Below are 19,013 nucleotides of genomic sequence, written 5' to 3'. Positions count from 1 at the left end.
TATTCAATGACAGAAGTTTGATTCACCATGTATTAATCGGGTTTATTATAACGTGATATTAACATTATCAGCCTCTAACGCGTGTTTTCTCACTAGCAGGATAATTAAACTGACTTAAAAACTACTTTAAGAGGAACACAGTGTTAATCAGAACAACGTGCAGCATCAGTCGTTCGTGCATTTCTGCAGAAACACGAACAAACACTGATGTGATGATGTTTAATATCCAGATGACGCGTCCGGGAGGAATGCGAGGCGCGTAATCCGGTGACACGATCGCGGATTGTTTGTGGTTTTCGTGGCTTGTAACGATCACCGTGCAGCAGCCTGTCTGTCTCTCTGTCTGTCTGTGTGTCGGCTGTGATTCATGTGGAAAAAAAAAAAAGAAAAAAAAAAGCAAAGCAGAGGTAGGAGGAGGACACTCGGCGGCGGTGTGGTGTCCGCCCCTCTCTCTGAGAAGTAAAGAGTTAACGGAGCGGTGGGTTTGCCCATTCTCCTGCTGTGAGTGACGCGATCATCTCTCTTATCCCTCAACTTTGCCTGTTGCCAGACCAGGCAGCCGAGGTGGACGCTGGCTTCTTCTCACGGCTTGTCATTTCTTCAACGCGATCACAACCGACAAGAAAAGAAAGAAGAAAAACAACAACTCTTTCCACTCTTCCTCCGCCTCCTTTTATTTACGTTTCATCCCCGCTGACTTTTTGTTTTGGCTGCTGAATCCGTAGCGATGATTTTTAGTTTTTCTTCCCATCGGACTCCCCGATGTTGTGCAGTCTGCTACACGAAGGCGTGAATCTTTTTTCCTTCTTCTCGCCGAGTAGAGGTGGATCTTCCCGGATACGCCGAGGAGCAGAGGAGGGGGGTTTATTGAAATTAAAAGACAGAAGAGTTTGACGGAAATCCCCCCGCACACACACGAATAAAACATGCCGCGGAGGAAACAAGAAGCGCCCAAGCGCGCAGCAGGTACGTGCGTGTGTCCAAAACTGTAGCGTGCGTAAAAAGATCCAGCTTTACTGCGGATGTTACCTTTTGTTTTGTAAAGCTCACTTTACAGTCACTGCATTTCCGTTTCCACTTTGCGTGTGTGTGTGTGTGTGTGTGTGTGTGTGTCTCTCTCTCTCTTTAGCGATGCGCTTTGTCACTCTTGGCTACTCTTGTGAGACCTCATAGAAACTGTCCCCCCCCCTAAAAAAGCGGATGTGCGGTTTTTCTGTACAACAATCTGAGGAATCGTGCGTGCGTGTACGTGTGTGTGTGTGTGTGTGTGTGTTCCCCTCCGCTGTTAGTTGACTGCTTGTAAACTTTCGCTTCCTATTGTTCCCAACGTGAATCCTCCCCTCATACATTTTTTTTGGTACCGATCCGAGAGCTGCTGCTGTCTGTATTTGATCTGTAGAAGGTTAAAAAAAAAAAAAAAAAAAAGCCCCTCTGGAAACCAGCCGTGTTTTCTTGATAGTGAGTGCCCGAGGCGTGCCATAAGGAGGGAGAGGAGGGGAGGAGGAAGAAGAAGAAGGGGGGACATGAGGGCTTTGTGCGCATTTGATCCAAGCGCATAACTTCTTTTGCACAAGCGGGAGGAAGAGGAGAGGAAAAAAAAGAGAGAAAAAACAGAAAAGCCCCTCTACCTCTGAGCTTTTTTTTTTCTCTTTTCTTTCTCTTTCTTGGGATAAGATAAACAATTTGAGAGCGGACAATGGAGGTTTCGTGGGCTGGAAGGAGCCATAATCGACAGTTGCCATGTCCGATTTGACGGTTGATTGATTGGCTGTCATGCGGCTTTGATCTGATCCTTCCCGATTTGCATCAGAAAATCACTTCCCACCATGTGCTGCAGGCCCCTGACGTCACGTTTAAACCACTTTGAAAGGCCCTGTGTACTTTTTACCCTCTCTGCCTCACACACACACACACACACACACACTCCTCTCTCCTTCTCTCTCTCTCTCTTTCTGTCTGATGGTCAACTGACTCACGAAAAAGTGAAAGAAGGGGGGACAAAGTGGTTTCACTGTGAGACATCACACACACACACATACAAACAGACGCACACACACTTCCAGCAGAGAACATCACACTCCCCATGTGCACATGCTCACTTATTCACTTTGAACACACACACACACACACACTCACACACACACAGTGGGTAGAGGAGGCGGGGAGGAGTGGGTTAGAGGTTGTAAAAGGAGCCGTGTGCTATGTAATGGAGGGGAGGAATGGGTTTGCTCTGTCAGACCGGGCCGTCACAACGGCTTTGTTTCATGTTTGATTTAATTGTCTCTCCCCTGACAGGCCCATTCATCAATGGCTTTAATGGTCAATCAGAGACAGGCTGAGTGAGTGCTCCCATTCTGTTTAGCCATAAGCTGGCCTGGGCTTTTATTTCATCAAAATGCCCCAGCCTAATGTACATGCTCACTGGCTCAGAGTGGCCGCGGGGAGCACATAAAGAATGACTGAAAGCTTTCTGATTTCAGATCAGTGAGAAGGATGGGGCTCTTTTTTTTTTTTTTCACTCTCTTTCTCCCTTTCCTCTCTTTGCGTCTCCTCCTCTCCCTTTTCTCCTCCTCTTCTCCTCCCCGGCTAACACTGCTGCCTTCTCTGTTGACGGAACGGGAATAAAAGGCTGTAATATAGATCGTTTTGTGTTTTTAGAAAACAACTTTTTCTCCCTGAATCCACGCTTCTTTGTTCATTCATTCATCTATTCATTTCTTCATTTTTTCATGCTCCCCTTCCACCCCTGTCAGTCAGCCCGTGCAGCTGCAAGTTATAAAGTTGTCAACTGTTCAGTGGCACACAAAGGGTGATGATGAATTGATTGCAGCACAGAGCATGGTGATAGAGAGAGCAAAGAAAAGGATGACAGATGATGGGCCTTGATTAGGGACTTAGGGGGAGAGTCAGCCCACTGCAACCTTGAGACTTGCATGAAAAATCCCCCCTCCACCTCCACCACCACCCCTCGCTCCACACACACACACACACACACACACACACACTGCTTTGCTCTCTCATTGTCTCTCCACCACACACTGTCTCAGCTTCTCCCTCTCTTCCCTTCCTCCGTCTGAGAGGGTTTCTCTCTCTCTCTCCACAGTAGAAAACTTGTTTTGCCTGCTTCATTAGCGTTGGTCCAATTAGCCGTGAGGCTGATGGAGTCCTGACAGGCCCTGTGATTGGAGATGACAAGCTCGGGGTGCCCAGCCCAATGAGGTTTGCCACCACTTTGATGTAATCAACTTGATATTACACAGAGCCGCTCGCCTTTGGTTGTGCTGTAACTCAATTTTCCGCTGCAGGTGACAAATGGGCCTGCCTACCTGGGTCAGGTCTGAGTGCTCTTAACAACCGAGGGCAGCTGGCCACGTAAACAGCCGAGCAAACATGAGAAAGAGACTCCCCCAGCTGTGGAAATACAGGCCTCCTTCCTCTGCGGCTGGCCATTAGCTCTGCCGCGAGGCCGGCCGGAGCCCTGAAGCTGTTGAAACGGCTGCAGAAAGTTGAAATACTCCACCGACTTAACAGGAAGTCGGCGTCGGCTTTACAACGTGTGGGCGAGGACGCGGCGATTTCACTGGAATGTTTAACCTGCGCAGTGTGTCCGCAGAACGCTGTCAGTGTGTTTAGTGCGCACAGTTCTCTGTCATGGTCTAGTCATATATGTGTGTGTGTGTTTGTGTGTGTGAGTCCAACACAGAAGGAGAAGGGTGGGGGCGGGTGTTCGTCTGATTTGGACCGGTGCTCCACAGCAACAGTCTCTTCTTTCTGCAGGGTCAGGATTACAGCTGCCAGACTGGCAGCCATCACTCACGTCTATCTGCGAGTGAGCGAGTGTTTGTGTGTGTGCACGCTGATATCAGTCAGCATGCACTTTCTGATTTGTTGGGATTGCGTGTGTGTGTGTGTGTGTGTGTGTACGGGGGGGTTTGGCTGGAGATAGTGATGAAAGGAATTGTAACCGTAGACCACCTGCTGGGGTCGAGCCATAACTCTGAACTGCGTATGCACCCGACGTAAGCTCGGTTTCTTCCGTCTCTGCAGCGTTACTCCGAACTCACCAACACGACACGTAGAGCACAAACATGCCCGGTGGAGGTACGAGCAGTTCGAAGCACACACCTTGCATACGACACATGTGTGCGTGTTGTGACCGGGCTGTTAAAAGCAGCCAGCGAAAAAATGGAGTAAGCTGTTTTTTTCTATCTGTCTGCCTTCCTGTTGTTTAAGTGTGAAAAGCATGCCCTTACGGAAGCGGCGGGGGAGCGAGTGCTGGGACCTAATTGTTTCGACCGACATACGGACTGACAGCGTTCGCGAGCTTTAACAACAATACGCCTCCGCTGGCGTTGTTTGCAGGTGCGAGCGCGGCGAATGTTTTGGCCTTGCAGGGCCCCGTTGCTAATGAAAGTCCTGTGGCTGGATTCCGGTGAGGTTGAGTCACGTCTGTGATCTATGTGTCTGATAAGTGCATACCTAATGAGGCTGTGAGCACCAGTGGAAGGAGGCGGGCTGACAGAGTGTTTCCCACAGGTATTGACAGATGCCTTTTTGTTTTTGCCATAGGCCCTGACTCCATAAATCCTGCCTGTGTAATGATAACAGTGCCACCCTGCCAGCAAGTGAGTGAAAGGGAGAGTGTAAGAGGAGGAGGAGGAGGAGGAGGAGGTGGGGACGATGAGGAGAAGAAGAGTGGGGGCGGTGAAATGGGCCTTCTCTCCTTTTTAACACACACTTGGCAGATGTCAAGCCATAGGGTTGGGCTCCGGGAGAGAAAGAGGAGTGTAAGTGCTGTAGTAGTGTCACAAATAGAAAACCGTTTCCCTTTCAGTGTGCTTTCAGCCGAGGTTTTCAGCCGGGACTTGCTGTCTGGGCACTGAGTCGGAGGCTTTGTAAAAATAGTCCCACCGCTGTTGTGATAGATGCAGCTGCACTGTGGCGACAATTGGGACAGGCTGGATCCCTCCAAACACCACCTCCCACCCACCCACCTTCGCTCGCTCGCTCGCTCGCTCTCCCCTCGTTCTCCCACCACCCCTCCCAGAAGGTAGCGAGCGTCACAGCCTGGTTGGATGTGTTCTCTTTTCGGGGGGGAAACTGAGCCGCTCCGGTCTTCAGGGGTCCTGAAACCCAATCCAGGAGGAGAATAGCCCCGGCCATGCCAGAGAGCCGATTTCCTTTTCAACAGAGTCATTTATCACTGACCCACCCTTCGCTTCTGACACGGTGACGTGTGTCATTTATCAAACAGGCTTTACCAGACACACAGAGGAGGGGAGGTGGACGGGGAGGTGTGGGGGGGAGGAGAGAGAGAGAGAGAGGAAGGGAACGAGAGAGTGAAAGAAGGGGAAAACAAGACAGAGAGAAACAAAGAGAAGGAGAGGAATGGAGAATGAGGTGCAGAGTCAGTGGAGAGAGACAAGAGGAATGGAGACGCTGTCGTCTGTGTGAGTGTGTGTGAGAGTTTTTCCAGGGAAGAGTGAGTTTTCCTGAAAGCCTTTTCGGAGGAGAAGCGTTTTGGGAGGGGGAGATTTTTTGGAGATGACAGCGCTGGATTGAGTTACACCGAGTTGTGTTTTGATGAGTGACAGTATGTTCTCCATGACACGTGTCTGGATGTCTGCGTGAAGCGGAGAGAATATTACTTTGTGAGCGCACGAGTCCGACAAGTGTGTTCGTTCGGCGTGATGATCTGGTGGTATACGCAAGACGAGCACACGTAGGGCCGCTGTGGAGGTGTGTGTGTCTCTGTGTGTGTGTGTGGCCATATGGCGTCAGTGTTTAATAACGTATGAATGTGTGTGTGCTGCTCCCTGATGAGCCGGGCTGACAGGTATCACTCATGCAGCAGCCTGGCCTTTAAATGAACCCGGGCTGCTCTGCTCTCCCGTGGCCCTAACAGGCTCTCTCCAAGATGGATGCTTCTTTAAAAATCAGATTAATGATGGATACCAGGCTTATAGTGCCATTTATCATGAAGAATATTATTTAGGCCGGCCGTGTATGGCTGTAACTGGAGAGCCAGGACGAGGAGAAGCAGGGTGGAAAGCCTTAGACAGACACTCACTGTGTGATGGATGGCTGAGCGCTCTCTCTGAGTGTTACTAGACACCAGTGCCGCAGCAGTAGGCCATAATCAGATAGCCCAGGGATGTTTATCCCGCAACTACACTACCCAGATTGCCTTGCCTGAAGGGTTGCTTTATGAAAGGTATAGTCTATCATTATTATCATCTTCAAAAAGTTAGTGGAGTCATGAAAAACTCTAGACACTGAAGGGCACGCAGCCGCCTCCGTGGAGTTTATTGCAATTATAAAATGATCCATTGGATCCAATCTAACTGACTGTAATGATTACCTAGAAGTTTCCATTGAGCTTTGCCCAGAAGAGTCCCCGGCCCGGCAGCGTTCCCCAACAATCATGAATAAAAGAGTACAGTGACGGGGTCGAGGCGAGGCCACTCCGCTGCAGAGAAGTAAAGAGAAAAAAAAAGAAAAGAAAAAGAAAGATAAAAAAAAAAAGCTGTTGTTTTGTTTTTTGTCCTCTTCTCGTTCCCTCTCTCTGTCTCCTACCTCCTCCTCCTACTCACTACGGTGATTTATGGTGGCCATCCATCTTCAGGCTGTGTCCATCACCTCCTCGTTGCTAGGCGATCATGGCAGCAGCTGTGCGTTGTGAGAGGGGTTCGCTCGTCCCACTCCCAACCTCGACTTTATTCCCCTCACCCCCTCCAACATCACCGCCACCGCCGCCGCTGCATTAACATTTAACTTTAACCGCGGGCCCAGTTCCAGTTCCAGCCGCAAACATAAACCCAGTTTCAGACCCGAGCCCGTCCCTTCATCCCGACTGTAGCCCCGGTTTGACCCCCTGATTTAGTGTCAGCTCTGCAGTCACCTTTGACCCCCAGCCTCCCTGTCAGGCCCACAGGAAAGCAGCACAAACCTTAGAGGAAAGTTATGTTTTGTAGCTGCTATCATCAGAGTTAATGTCATCGTTAAATTTACATTTAATGTATTTTTGAAAGGCCGTGACATTAGCACATCAAAAAGACAGATGTCTGCACATTCTGCCTGCACACAGACGTGATGTTAATTAAAATAGTTTGGCAAAGAAGTTTACGCAGTCGGTTGGAGATCTTCGGTTAATTCTTTACCAGCGTTTTTAGACTTTTATTTTTAAAACGCTGGTAAACTCAATTAAAATATGCGAGTTGGTGCCATTCACGTTGTCAAGAATCCACCAGTTAGAAGCAGGGAGCAGTGGACAGCAGCAGATGGTTCACCTCATCAGACCTCATCATCCAGGAGACGTTACAGATTGTTTTTAAAAAAGTCTTCATTACATCCTGAATTACAGACAGCGTTTTGTTTCCCGGAGCTGATAACAGAAAAGTAGCTAAAAACAGGGAGACGTCTCGCTTCTGTCTCTCTCTCTCATCTCTGTTGTGAGTTGCACATGTGCAGTAACGCGACTTTCAAACTCAACGCCGACTAAACGGTGTTCACAGCGTCGTGTTTTAAGCGATGGGTGCGGCCGATAAAAACCTTTGGCTGCCGCAGAGTCGTTTGACGCAGGAGTGCCGGATGTTTTTTGTTTTTTTGTTGAGCACATTTGCAAAGTAGTTCAGACCAATCCAGGAACATTAAGTCACAAATATTACTACGATTGCATGTAAATCGACGTGTTTAAACCCCGTCCCAGTCGTCGTGTGCGGTCTTGGTGTGTCTCTACGTTAGTTTATTTAGTGTTTTGCCTCACTGACACGACCTGGTGACTTCTTAACAGCGCGTTTTGTACGAGGCCTGAGCAGCTCCCGACAGGAATGGGGAAGCAAACAGCAGTTCTGCTTCGTGGAGTTTTTGTTTGGGAGCGAGTCCGCGAGAAAAGATTGATGGGAAGAAGTCGGAGGCAGAGATGTGGGGCAGTTTAAGGAACTGAGAAAACGTCGCCTCCTTCCCCCTCCCGTGCTATCTCAGACCTCTCTGCTGCCCTTGGTTCTGCACCTGTGGAAGCTTGTTTGTGTTGGATTTTCAGTTTGTTTCCATTTTGTTTATCGCTTGTTGTGGCTGCATCGGGTTTCAGAACCGGGGGACCGGAGCTATGAGTTTGCTGCCCCTGCTCGTTCTGCATTAGAGTTTAGTGGCGGGGAGGCCTTTTTATATGTTTGTGGCTCATCTGGTGTCAGATAAAGAAGATGAATTCTCAGGTCTTGAAGGTCTGTATATGCAGCTGGCGGCTTTTGAGGTTCGCTCGTAACATAACAGTCAGCCGAGGGTTGAATCTATTCAGTGACTCTCTCTCTCTCTCTCTCTGTTTCTGTGCCGTGTCTCTCTCCCTCCTCTCTCTTACGATGTGCATTGACAAGGTTCAGCCTTAAGCTTTGCCTGGGGCCAGAATGATCTCTCTGTTTTTCCCATCTCCCATATCACACATCCTGCACTACAATCGGCGGACACAATGTATTCACAATGCCATCAGGGGGTAGAGAACACACACAAATAAAAAAAAAAACTTGACAAAGACGTCCGTGATCGGCGGTAACTTGAGCAAAACGCAGAACGAGGTGTTTGACAAACCTGGAAAAGGAAAGCGAGCAGCACAGGACGGCCTTCTGTGGTCATATCTCGAAGCAGCGAATTATGTCAGGACTTATTAATTTTTCAAGTGGCCACAGATCACCTGTTACATATTTTCTCGTGGGACTTTTCAGCCCAGCCTGTGAGGATCAAAGGGAAGAGGAGGGAGAGAACTAAGTTTGATTGAGTGTGTTACTTTGACAAATGTGTACAACAGAGAGGCATTTTAGGTATGTTACTGATCTGCAGCTATTTTGACAGAATGGGGCTGTTTTGGACTGAATTATTCTAATCTATTTAAAGAGTTTTTTAGGCTGCTGGGAAACTCGAGAGAGACACACAGAGAGAGTGGAAGTCGGCGGTTTTGCGGTTTCTTGTGATTGAGACTGAGGTGACTTCCTGTCCTGTAGTGTTCTGGAGCCGTTTCCTGTCAGCGAGAGCCCCCCGCTGAGGGGCCGTGTTGGTTTCTTAAGGGGGCGTCGGGGTCCAGTTGAAATACCGTACACATGTCAAGAAGCACTCGTCGTGTTGTGACACAGTTTATAACTGCGCAGAGGCCGACACGTGATCAAAAGGTCGCGACAGCTGTGTGGAACCTCCTCGATCTGTGCATTCATTCTTTTACGCAGCTCGATGTTTGCGTCCTTGTTTATTAAACCACCAACAACAGGCTGAAATCTCTCTGCTGCTTTTTTTTTTTTTTTCCTGTTGCTTGATTTTTTTTTTGTTTGTTCGGGGGAGGCCATAAAAAATGTTTTGTAATCTTTACAGTGAGCTATACGGGGACCACCCATGTAGACAATTTCCTCTCCCCTCCCCGGATCAGCCCAGTTGCGTCTTTGTTCCACGGCACAGTTCTCCGTGCATACGGTGATTGAGTTATAAATAAAGATGCAATCAAGCTGTGAAGCCCTCGTACGATCGTTAGCTTTTTGTTTTAGTGTCAGTTTTTTTTGTTGTGTTTGCTTAAAATCCTGGTGTGATAATTAAAGGTGCACTACGTAGTTTTTGGGAAGGAATTTTGATTGGCAGAGAAAAAAAATCTTCACTGATTGAAACTCTTGCTGTTTTACTTACTTACTTACTCCCACTTCAAACCATGTTCTGGGGACCTCATTCTGCTTATTTATTATACATATTTACGAGTTTATATTATAACCTGATTAATATTGTAAATATAAAAACTATAGTGCACCTTTAAGCATTGTTGTTCCTCATTTCTATCAGTGTAATATTAAAAAATGAGCGTATTGTATTTACATTATGCATTACGTTGCTCTATGAAGCAGGTAAACACAGTTTTTCTGAGATTATCTCAGGTAACAGCGGCTCAGTGTGAGTGTAAACTGGTCTTCTTATCACCTTGCTGTATTTTCTGCCAAATAATTTCAGAAAAACAAACAATAAACAGACATCTGCCAGCGATGCGGCACCTTTTTAAAGCACAGATTAAATATTGCGCTCATGCCGACCGTACAAAGGACTCACCTTTTTTATATCACGACGCCTGTGGCAAGGTTGTATCTTTTTTTCTTTCTTCTTCTTCTTCTTCATTTTTCAGAGACCGAGCAGTCATTGGAGTCTGAGGGTCAGACATAGGTAGAGTTTTTTAATGACACATCCTGTTTATCCCGCTGCTGTGGGGTGTGATCTGGCTGCCAGACTGTTTTCCCAGCTGTGGAGGTCGGAGCAGGAATATGCACTTTGGTCATCAAGGGACAGATTCAAGAGAAGAGACAGGAGTTAGTTATAGCTTGATGAAGAGGTGGTGGAAATTCACATCCACTAGAATAAAACTAAACATATATGCTGTACGGCTGGACGATGATGTAAATCAAATCTATAGCGTTGTTGTGATATGAGATCTTAGAGTTTGGATAGCGTACATTAATATAGCAGAAGTGTTTTCTTTCCCTGGTTTCAAAAAGCTGCATTACAGTAAAATTATGTAATTTTCTGAATTGTTCTACTTGTTCTGATACTTTGCTTTTAACCACTTAGTCATTAAATGCTCATTACTGGTAATTATTTATCAAACATGTCATTGTGTTAATATTTTTTTCATCCCTACAAACATCCCTTTTTGATTTTGAAGTGCTTTTGGAGGTTTTAAAAATCCCAACGTATATTATAGTGTCTCGTAATATAACCTAAAAAAATATTGCGATATTATTTGAAGGACGCGTCACGCAGCAGCGTTTATTCGTCGAGCACAGAAAAGGAGTGCAGAAGACTTCCTACTCGAGCAGCAGATGATTGATTGTTTTCTTTTTAGGTCCTCAGATTATCACTCTTGCATACGAGGCCTATTTAAAATGCAGCATCTAAAAAAACAGAGCGTGCTTTCAGCAGCACTTGAGGAGAGACAACCCATGGGACGGAGGGAAGGAGACGGAGAGAGGCTCTGCTTTAGAGGCAGCCACAGCACCTTCCTGCTTAATCACCCCCTGTCCCTGCCCTGTCTGTTGTTCCTGATCGTCAGAGCAGCACTGCAGTATTTCTATCAGATGATCTCTCCCTCCTCGTCTGCGGCCCTTATGTTTATGAAAATGATACTCCACAGGAATGCCTCCTGCATGCCAAGATGTCACTGTCTTTCCTCATCGCTTGCATCTACGTGCATGTACGTGTGTGTGTGAGGAAGAGAGAGAGGTGGTGGTGGTGGTGGTGGTGTTGGTTGTGGTGGGGGTGAGCTGGTGTCATAACCGACTGACTAGCTTTATTTATAATTACGCGGGGGCGCGTGTGTGTGTTTGAGGTTGCGTATATTAAAGGTGAAATGTGTGTTTCTGCACGTGAGACTTTTGCTTTGTCGGCAGCATGTGTGTTTGTGCGAATGTGTTATTGCTATTTCTGTGCGAGCCGTGACTGAGATGTTGATTGTGTGAAAGTGCACCTCCGACCGTTCTTATCCTCCCTCCCTCCCTCCCTCCCTCCCTCCCCGAGAAAGGGATCATTCATGGAACCTAATGATTCTTGTCTTTCCCCCACATGGCATCGGCTCACTTTATCATTACAAGAACACACGCATCGCTCTTCCTCTCACTTATACACGCACTAGGAAAACTCATACATTGGCCCGACACCATATGCTCAGATAATAGTTAAGACTGCATCCAAGAGTATTGTTGTATTCATAATCCTCTCCTCTTTTTTTTTTTCATTCTAAGGGAGCCTCTATACTCCCATCACCTTTTATTAGCTTGATAAATCACCTCTGTTGTCAGTCAAGCCAGGGAGAATAATTGGATGTGGTTGTCGCCCTGTGTGATGGATTATCAGTCATTGGGGATTAAATTAACAGATAGTGCTCAGACATAATGGTTTTTGTTTTGCATTTTAAATTGCCTGGGAGCACGGCTAGACTCTCCAGGTTTTATAGCCGGTCCTTTTGGACTTCTTTTCCCCCTCTCCACGCTATCAAGGCTTAATGACAATTGAACAATAACCTATAGGGCCGCAGCTCTATTAGTATGAAATGTAAAACATTTAATACCGAGCTCCGGCACAGAGAGGGGGCCTGGGAAGGCTTACGAATGTGATAACATGGCATGAAATTGGATATAGCGATGGTTTGATGAAATAGCTTGACAATGTGAAGAAATATGTGGAATATTTTCTTGATGAGGAAGAGAAAGGTGACCTGACAACTTGGTCAAGCGGTGTGTCAGGCTCGCCTGATGCAAGCTGACATCTGTGACCAGCTAGTCAGGATACAAACACATTAACTGCCTCATCCTGGCTGGATTTCCTCTTTCAAATGAGAATCTGACACGAAATCCTTCCAGAGGAGAAGCGGAAGAGAAAGTAAAGCGAGGGGGAGAGAGGAGGGTGTGGGCAGCCGCTGGAGCCCTGGTAGCAGTGAGATATCTCTCCTTGCGTGTTTTCCCGAGCGTGAGCGATTTACCTCCTCGCCCCCTTTCTCCATCCTCCCGAGCCCCTCCCTCCCCTCCACATCCACATTATCATAATTGTGTCCAGAACATGAGGGGCCGGGGAAGTGATCATGTCATTTTATTTACACCCTGCTTGGCCCTTTTTACAAACGACATGCCACTGACTGCCAAGCGGACTGGGGCCCGACGACATCTTTTGATCAGGGCTGTCGGGGCCTATCAGCGGAGAATGGCAGGTAATGGATACCCAGTGACAAACCAAATCTCCGGGAGGACGGAGAGTGGGCCGCACCTGCCAGGTCTCCATTAGGCTGGCCTCTCAGTGGGGCTGCCTGCTGACTGTGCCCCCAGGGCCCAAATCAGACCAGCGCCAGCCGCATGGCTGCCTAGAGATTGGCTGTTAGCACTGGAAATGAGAGTTATTTCAGCTATGACATTTTTGTTTAGACTGGACGTGTGTGTGTGTGAGGCGGTTGGGGGAATGAAGGATTTAGTCACAGTGTGTGTGTGTGTGTGTGTGTGTGTGTGTGTGTGCCTGTTTGCGTCCACAACGTATGAGCGCACAAACTCTGACGATACCTACAGCTTCTTTCTTTGGCATTTGTCTTGGTTTACAATATTGTCCGAGTGGCCTCAGACCTGTCCGCGTGCCGTACGCTTCTTTTTTAAGAGATTGTTTGTTTTTCCTTAAGTTGAGCGGTTTTGTGAGTGAGGTGGACAGGAAATGAGGGAGGGGGGAAGGCATGATGACACTGCGGAAGAAGGGGGCGAGTGGTGGGTGAGTTGGCGTTGAGTGGGTAGGCTCGCCACCACAGGAGACACACACACGCACACACACACACACACACACCATTCTCCATGTAAGCAGTGGGCGCCAACATACAAAGTGACAGATCGCTTATGCATTGCCGTCATGTTGACGCGCCTCACTCTCACCTCGTCATCTTCATCCTTCTCCTGCGGCCTCGTTTTCTTCCTCCCTTTATTTTTCTTACTTCCTTTTTTTTTCTTTTTAACGATGAGTGAAATGTCTTTTGTTTTATATTCGCACGACATCTAACACCTGTTTGGACTGTGACGATTTGCTTGTAAGAATTCAGCTTTAACCCGGAGTATCGACTATCTTCCGCACATTAAGAAACTAATGAACTCACTTCGGTCTGGATGACACTGTCGGATGTCTATTCAACATGTCAGAATTTTCTCCAACAAAATCCTGACATCCTTTTCTTGAAATTCTTCAAGATACGCTCTTTGTCTGCATGCGCATGTGTGTGTATATGTGTGTGTGTGTAATCAGAGAAGAGGCAGATGAAGAGGCGTCAGACATATTAACTGACAGATGGAGGTTGATCCAACTCATTTATTACCCCAGAGGAGAATGCCACAGTGAGATTGGGCTTCATTAATTTCAGATTTAGTTTTCATTTCAAGCTGTTGCGCCCTGAGATAAATAAAATGGCGCATTATGTTTTTGCCAAGATATTTCTTTTTTGTTTTCCTCCAATAGAAGGAGTGAAAAGAGGGGAGGCATAAGTTCCGTGTGGCTGGGGTAGTATATAAATACAGGCTCGCCTAGAGGAAAATAACACCTCAACGGTTGATGAGGTGAAATGGGATGACTGTAATTTCTCAGCTCAGCTTTAAAGGCTCCCACACAGATGGCTCATTTATCCCTGGGAGTCCTCGGGCACACATAGCAGGGAAACTTTTTCTCCAGTTATTCTAACATAGCGTGTTCACTCCCCGCAATTTAACTCATCTCTTTCTTTCTCTCTTTGTCTCCATTCTCCTTGCAGCCTATTCTCCCGAGGAGCTGACAGAGCACGCTGTGGAGGATGAGGAGGTGGAAGCAGACGACTTGCCCTCAGCCCCTCAGGATGACCTTCCCATGAAAGATGAGTTTGTGGAGCAGAGCGCAGACCCTGCCAAGGAGCAGGCATGTGACCAGGAATCAGCTGGGGCCGCAGAGCTCTCAGGACAAGAGATGGACAGTGAGTCACATGTGAGTGAGACCAGTGACCGTCTCTCAGACTTCGAGAGCCCCTCCAGCAAAGCTGAGACCAACGTGGTCACAGCACCTCTGAATGGTGGCACTAAAACACCTCCCATAGGCATGGACACCTTAGAACAAATGAAGGCTATCTACTCCAGCTTCCTGAGCAGCCCCTTGTGGTCGCCGCTGAACTATAATTCCACACCGCCACAGGCGCAATCGTCAGCTTCGACAGAGAAGCCGGCTCGCAGCAACAGCACTAGTAGCAGTAGCAGCTGCAGCAGCGGAAGCTACGACTGGCACCAGTCTGCAGTGGCAAAGTCACTACAGCAGCATCCTCCCCAGAGCCGTCACCATGCTCACTCCGAGCCCAGCCTCTTCAGTACAGTCCAGCTCCACAGGCAAAACCCAAAGCTGTTTGGCTCAATCTTCAGTGGGGCCAGTAAATTTCGCTGTAAGGGCTGCAGTGCTGCTTATGACACCCTGGTGGAGCTGACAGTTCACATGAATGACACAGGTCACTATCGCGATGACAACCACGACAGGGCAGGAAGTGGCGGGAAGCGCTGGTCTAAACCACGAAAGCGTTCCCTGTTGGAGATGGAAGGGAAGGAGGATGCCCAGAAGGTTTTGAAGTGCATGTATTGTGGCCACTCCTTTGAATCCCTCCAGGACCTCAGTGTCCACATGATCAAGACCAAACACTACCAGAAAGTGCCTCTGAAGGAGCCCATGGCCCCCGTGGCAGCCAAAATCATTTCCTCTAAGAAAAGGGGACTTGTGGGGTTGGATATCACCCCGTCACCACGCTCTAGAGAAGGAACCCCCAAAGCTAAGCATTCACAGGCGGACCTGAGTGAAACCTCACAGAAGTCCTCCTCCAGCCCCTACAGCACTCCCAATAACCGCTACGGCCACCAGAACGGTGCAAGCTACGCGTGGCAGTTCGAATCCAACAAATTCCAGATCCTGAAGTGTATGGAGTGTGGCAGTTCCCATAATACACTACAAGAGTTGAGAACCCACATGATGGTGACAGGACACTTCCTGAGGGTGACCAGCTCTGTGGGAAAGAGAATCAAAACACTTCCTGAGGCCACCTCCCCCAATCCTGTGAGGGTCACCACACCGACTGAACAGAGGGTCCAGTCTGTCCCGCTCGCACCCTCCACCTTCTCTCCTCCACCTCTTCAAACCACATCGACCTCCCCTGCCACCTCCCCTCCTCTTAAAGAGATCAAAAAGGAGGAGGTCGAGGAGGAGTGCACTAAGGAAGAGGCTGTCGGAAATGAGAAGCAAGTTGTAGCTCCAGTCGGGAAGGAGGAGGACACTGAGAAGGAGGAAAAATATGACATCTCAATGTATAACTATCTCACTGAAGAGGACCTGAAGGAGAGCCCTAAAGGTGGCTTTGATATTCTCAAATCACTGGAAAACACTGTGACTTCAGCCATCAACAAGGCACAGAGTGGGAACCCAAGCTGGGGGGGATACCCCAGCATCCATGCAGCCTACCAGTTCCCCACTGCCCTCAAGCTCCAACAGGGCGGCCTGGACAAGAACTCCCCAGTGAAGTTCCTGTTCAACGGAGGGGACGGCACTTTGTCCTCCCTCGCCAAGAACCAGCCCCTCATTTCCCCGCCACTTAGCCAGTCCTCCCCCTTCCCCTGTAACAACTTCCAGGCGATGGAGGATTTAGTGAAAAAAGTGACTGAGAAAGTAGCAAAAGTAGAGCAAAGGGTGAAACAGTTGTCTCCCAAGATGGAGAATCATCTCTCTCCCTGCAGCAGCGAGGCTGGAGAATCTCACAAGGGAGGAGAGGCTGACTCGCCTCGGGAATGGCGGGCAGTCACCCCAGCCAATAGCGACAGGGGAAGCCATAGCGACAGAGCGTCCCCTGCAACAGAACCCAAGAGAGAGACAGCAGTCAAATCCCCACTCACCTCGACGCTGAGATGCAGCACCGCCATTATCACTGGCCATACTCCTCCAGAGCAGCCCTTTGTCAACCCTCTAAGTGCTCTTCAGTCAGTAATGAACATTCATTTGGGGAAAGCAGCCAAGCCTGCCTTGCCAAACCAAGATCCCCTGAGCATGCTCTCCAGGCTCAACCAGAGCATGGCTGAGAGGGCTGCTGTGGCCGCCCCTCCCTCACAGACCAAAAAGCCGGAAAGTGTAGTTGATAATAGTTTCTGCCAGCCCAGTGATGATCAGCCTATGGACCTGACGAAAGGGAAAAGCGATAGAGGAGGCTCTGTTGGCTCAGCCCCCCTCACCCCTTCGTCCACAGCCTCCTCCATCTCCCCATCGTCCCTCGTTACTCCTGCAAAGCTAACAGTGGTGTCTCCCTACACATCCAGCAGCCCTCTGCATGAAAACGCATTGTCGGATATCTCGGACATGCTAAGGAACCTGACACAGTCCCACCATGTCCCAAAGCCGCCGTCACGGACCCGGGTCGCTGAGAAAGCCGAGATTGTGGGCTCTACTCACGACGAAGATGACGCGACCATGCATGGCCACAAACGCAAAGGTCGTCACTCCAACTGGAACCCCCAGCACCTCCTCCTCCTGCAGGCCCAGTTTGCCTCGAGCCTGAGGCAGACATCCGAGGGGAAGTACATCATCAACGACCTCAGCCCGCAGGAGAGAATGCACGTGTCTCGGTTCACAGGCCTCTCCATGACCACCATCAGCCACTGGCTGGCTAATGTCAAGTACCAGCTACGGAGAACTGGCAGAACCAAGTTCCTCAAGAACCTGGACTCTGGCCAGCCCATATTCTTCTGTAGTGACTGTGCCTCACAGATCCGAACCCCAGCAGCGTACGTATGCCACCTGGAAGCCCACCTAGGGTTCAGAATCAGGGACCTGGCCAAGCTGTCTCCCAAACAGACTGTCAGGGACTCCCACACTCTCACTGAGAAACTAGTGCCCCTGGAGTCCTTCCTTTCCCCACAATCACAAGATGACTGCAGTAGTAATGGGTCAGTGTACCGCTGCCAGCTCTGTGTCCGTAAATTTGCCACTAAGCACGCCATCAAGCTTCACCTCAGCAAGAGCCATGGGAAGTCTCCAGAGGACCATCTGCTATATGTGTGCGAACTAGAGAAACACTAAATTGCTCTCAGCGGCAGTCGTACTGGAAAACACATGTAGAGTGGCTGTTAGAAAACAAAAAAAAACAACAGAGAATATTTGAAAGTGCACAAAGATGGCATGAACTACTGTTATAAGTGTCAGCGCGAGGTGTTTACATCTATTTCGGCCTATAAACATTTCTGATTTCTCTGTATTTCAAAAGACATTTATTTCAAATCAAAATATACTATAGGTCAAAGATAGACAGCCTCGCTAACGTGAGACGGCAGAAGACGGATGATTTCACGATCATGGTGAAGCTCGTTTGACTAGAAGGTCAGCTAATAACTTGACTTGAAAAAATGTATTAACTTTATTGTATTTATTTTGTTATTTTTTTGTGAGTTTGCTTTTGATTTGCTGGTAGACTGCATGTTCGACAAGTTTTACTGTTACATTTGTACAGTCCTGTCCTGTCCAGATTTTAAAAATGCCCTTTCAAACCGGTCATTTTTTTTTAAAAAACACCTTAAAACAGCCAAACGCCTGGGAACGCTCCTTTTAAAAGAATCTGCCAAACAGCAAAAGTTCATTGCTTGTTTTTATAGTTTTCTCTGTACAGCCGATTGATTTTTCTTGCTGATTGTAAAAGCTGCCTTGTTCTATATCATTGAGTGAGGGGCACTTAAAATCCAGGTCTGTGTAAAAATGTATATAAAGTGTATAAGCTTACAACTTGCTGTTTAAATTATGCATACTTGTTATATTTCCTAATTTAAGAGGACTATGACTATCCACTGGTGCAGAGCCTTTGAAGAAGATTAAAAGGACATTGTTTTGCACAATAGTTTTATAAATGTTATTTGATAAAAAAAAAAAACAACAATACAAATATGTTAATGCCTTGTGCTTCTATGATTAAATTGAATTAACTGCTGCATAAATCATTTGTTTTCTTTCGTATTTCCCAACCGGAGAAATGTGTAGATCAAGGTGCATTATGGGTCTCCAATTTTGAAAAAAAAAATAGCAATATTTCAACAGGTGACATTTTAAAGCAGTCCGTTAATGAAGAGCGATAACTGACACGACAGATAACTTGACAGAATTGTCCAAAATATAATTTCCAAGCTGTTAACTAATTTTTCACCTGGCTTACTGGAAAATCATCCATCTTAGGAAAAAAAAAAAAAAAAAAACCCAACCCCTCCCAGTTCCTGTCCCACATTGTAATGACTAAGCATTTACAAGTCAGCTGACAGATTGCTCAAAAAGCCACATCTGCAGAAATGCTGAGCAGAACTTAAAAAAACCCTCAGCATTTTTAAATCCGCCGTTGTCTTCACAACTGCAATTTGTCTCGATATTCCTGGTGATTTCTGTGTCGTCGTGTTGTTGTGGGGCGGACTCGAGAGGTGCGAGCGGTGCCACTGCCTGCAAGGCGTCTGGCAGGTGGT

General features: G+C 47.7%; 1 protein-coding gene across 1 annotated transcript; it reads left to right on the top strand.

The window, feature by feature from the left end:
* Positions 1-403: 403 nt before the first annotated feature.
* tshz3a (teashirt zinc finger homeobox 3a) lies at positions 404-18,500 on the top strand. Its single transcript, XM_030426820.1, has 2 exons — positions 404-966; positions 14,279-18,500. Exons 1-2 carry the CDS (start codon positions 927-929, stop codon positions 17,593-17,595), a joined length of 3,357 nt encoding a protein of 1,118 aa, XP_030282680.1. The 5' UTR covers positions 404-926; the 3' UTR covers positions 17,596-18,500.
* Positions 18,501-19,013: the final 513 nt, after the last annotated feature.

The sequence above is a fragment of the Sparus aurata genome, chromosome 8 (assembly GCF_900880675.1).
Source record: "Sparus aurata chromosome 8, fSpaAur1.1, whole genome shotgun sequence".
Taxonomy (NCBI): Eukaryota; Metazoa; Chordata; class Actinopteri; order Spariformes; family Sparidae; genus Sparus; species Sparus aurata.
Note: the sequence above shows the minus strand (reverse complement) of the source record. Positions and strands in the feature narration are given on the sequence as shown.